Genomic DNA, 2,911 nt, shown 5'->3' with positions numbered 1-2,911 from the left:
TCATAACATTTTAACAGATGAGTTTTAGAGGTGCTTTCAAGCAAGATTTTTTTTTTTTTTTACCTCTGAGTAAAAGTAGTTGTTTCCCTCTGTTCCCAGTCTTTATGTTAAGCTAAGCGAACTGCCTGCTGTCTGTAGCTTCATATTAATCATACAGACATGGGCGTGGTATTATTTTTCCCATCTAACTCTTGGCGACAAAACAAATAAACACCTTTCCCAAAACTATATATGAAGATGTGCATATTTTTAATTTTTGGCATTGAATAAGACGGTTCATGTTTTGTTTATCTCTTTATTCATCAAGGAGTTGGAGATCCAGGCCCGGGCTCATGGTCTCACAGTGGTGTCATCTCCATCTGTCTGCACATCAGAGTTGATGGCACGGGCCATTAAACAGGAGCCCGTCCTCGGCGACTGTCCCTCAGATCTCTACCAGCACAGCTCGGCCCCCGACATGTCCCCTCCAACCACACTGGACCTCAACAACGGCACCATCACCTTTGACCAGATCCCTGAAGATGCTGGGGATGTTGGCCCTTATGGAAACTCCAGGACCTGTAAAATGAAGGAGTTGGTAAGGGACAACACCCTGTCGTCGATTTCCCCAACTGACCCCCTGCTGTCCTCCATGTCCCCAGATGTGTCCAACAACGTTAGCAGCCACCACAGTTCCACTTCTAGTATGGAGGAGAAGGAGCATGGCTGTTAGCATTATCCAGTGGACAACATGACCACCACTGAGACACTCTGTCTGTAGCATCCCATCAATGAGGCACCTACATTAAAGTGACTTACAGGTATACACATGACTAAGTGGATAAAGGAACTGAGAAGCAAATTTCCTCTTGATCTTCCATATTTTATCTCTATTTTTGTCCATTTATTGCTGAAATTTTATATGTTACTGTGACCTTTTTTTCATTTCTCTATTATACACAGTATTTATGCCGTCCTATAATCTTGATTACCTATAGATGGACAGTTGAGAACAACTACAAAGGACAAATTAATTCAATCTGATTGAGACATACTGTATGTCTACGATATGCTGTCATTGAACACTGGTCAACTTGATGATTTTACAGTTTTTACCCTTTTTTAATTCTTGTATTTTTTTTTTTTACTTTTGATATTTGTCCCAAATATAAAGCGTAACGAACTGTCCATGGCAACTGTGATAAAAACCATGTGAAAATGTGCAGAGAAGTGTAAAAACTTAAGCCTTGTGTTCAATTTGCCAGAAATAAAAAAGATTTAATTGTTGTGGACAAAATGTCATAATGATAATAATAATAATTGTTTCTTAACTCTTTATTTAAATTTAGATTATTTTTTATGCCGAGTCCTTGTATGTATTCTAAAGAAATAACAAATCAAACACTGACCAAATGAGAAGCATTATTATTGTCACCATGAAGTATTATATTATTAATATCATTTATTTATTTTGTATTGTTTTTCTTTTATTCACTGAGAGCTCATTATGTTCGTACCAGTACTTAGGATTTTTTTTCTGTGTAATTTCTAAATTTATAATGACCCAAAAACTAGTTATGGATCGTTTCTTATTCTGATCTCAGAACTTTAACATTTATTTATACTTTATGTCCCAGTTTAAAGGTAAATAAGACACATGGAAGGAAAAGTAGTCTATTACAATAAAAGGTTAAATTAACCTTATATTGATTATATATTCCTGATGTGATACGACATCATACTTTGTTTATGATGAATGTAAAATAAAAATGAAGAACTGAATAAAAAATTTTGTTTTTATGCTAACAAGGGCTCACAGAAGCCTTTGCCACAGATGTATCAGTTGCTTTATAGACACGTGTAACCCCTTGGGTTATTTTATTAAATAACCCCAAGATATTTTTTGTGTTTTTTTATATTTATGGTTATTAAGTTGGTAATTCTGGTATTCAAACACCTATAAGCTTTAAAGGGGAAGTAATGCAAATTTCTGGACGGAGAACATGATGACGCTTGATAAACTCCCTGTTTAATGGACTTTCATTCCGTCAAAGTGCCTTTGTTAGTGTTACCAGAAAGCTATCCAGCTCCGTGGAGTACATTATGCTATTCTGAGTTAAAGTTTTAACCACAAAGTAAGTTTGAGTTTCCTGCTAAGCTAACAGCCAGCTATTGTGGAGCTAGCCGCAAGCTATTGGTGAGCTAACCAGTAACTATCCATGGTAAAGGACTGGTGAGAAGAGCCGCCTTTCTTGCTGAAAGACTGAGGTAACCTGAACTTCTGGAGCGGTGAGTAACCCTGGTTAAAGTGCGGTCACATCCAGTGGCCGTCATTGCTTTGTGGCCCAACGCACATTAGCTACAGACAGGCCTGCACCGAGTCTGTGAGTTTGAAAAAGATACTTTTGTGCAAAGTTCATCTGCTAAAAAGGTACAAGAAGGTGTTAAAAAAACCTTAAAGGGTATGTGATGTATGTAATTTCATTGTTGAGTTGTATAAATGGTTAAAAAGACAAAGAGTGAAAATTGTGTAAAGGATATAGATGTAAGTTTAGGTTATTTTGTGGAATCTATTCATAAGATGCATCTGGGTCTATATTTTATTTCTTGGGTCAAATATTTTAATTTTTACATTACATAGGCCACATTTTGGTTTAATAAATCCTTGAAAGAGTGTAGTGTGATTCAATTTGGTTTATGTGGTGTTAAAGTTAAAGGGAGGTACAAGTAAAATCACACACACAAAAAGTTTTTATTCCTTCTCCCAGTCACACACATCAAAGGTTCAGTACAGTTAAGGTTAAAATTGAGTGAAAGCAAACAAATCTAGGCGCTGTTAATGAAGCCAGTAGCGCAGAACAGTGTTACACACGTATAAACTGAATGTATAAAGAGAGAAATCTTTGTTTTTTGGTGTGTGTTTATTTCCTGC

At 36.3% G+C, this 2,911-nt stretch overlaps 1 protein-coding gene across 1 annotated transcript; it reads left to right on the top strand.

The window, feature by feature from the left end:
• Window positions 1-305: 305 nt before the first annotated feature.
• LOC111666018 (microphthalmia-associated transcription factor-like) lies at window positions 306-2,605 on the top strand. The gene has a single exon (XM_087177110.1). It carries the CDS (start codon window positions 380-382, stop codon window positions 710-712), a length of 333 nt encoding a protein of 110 aa, XP_087033236.1. The 5' UTR covers window positions 306-379; the 3' UTR covers window positions 713-2,605.
• The last annotated feature ends 306 nt before the right edge of the window (window positions 2,606-2,911 follow it).

The sequence above is a fragment of the Seriola lalandi genome, unplaced genomic scaffold, assembly GCF_002814215.2.
Source record: "Seriola lalandi dorsalis isolate HSWRI2012SDOR001 ecotype SW California unplaced genomic scaffold, Sedor1 jcf7180002002599, whole genome shotgun sequence".
Lineage (NCBI taxonomy): Eukaryota > Metazoa > Chordata > Actinopteri > Carangiformes > Carangidae > Seriola > Seriola lalandi.
Note: the sequence above shows the minus strand (reverse complement) of the source record. Positions and strands in the feature narration are given on the sequence as shown.

Excerpts from the sequence above, each read along its gene's own strand:
- LOC111666018 (XM_087177110.1), top strand. The coding sequence starts at position 380 with ATGGCACGGGCCATTAAACAGGAGCCCGTCCTCGGCGACTGTCCCTCA.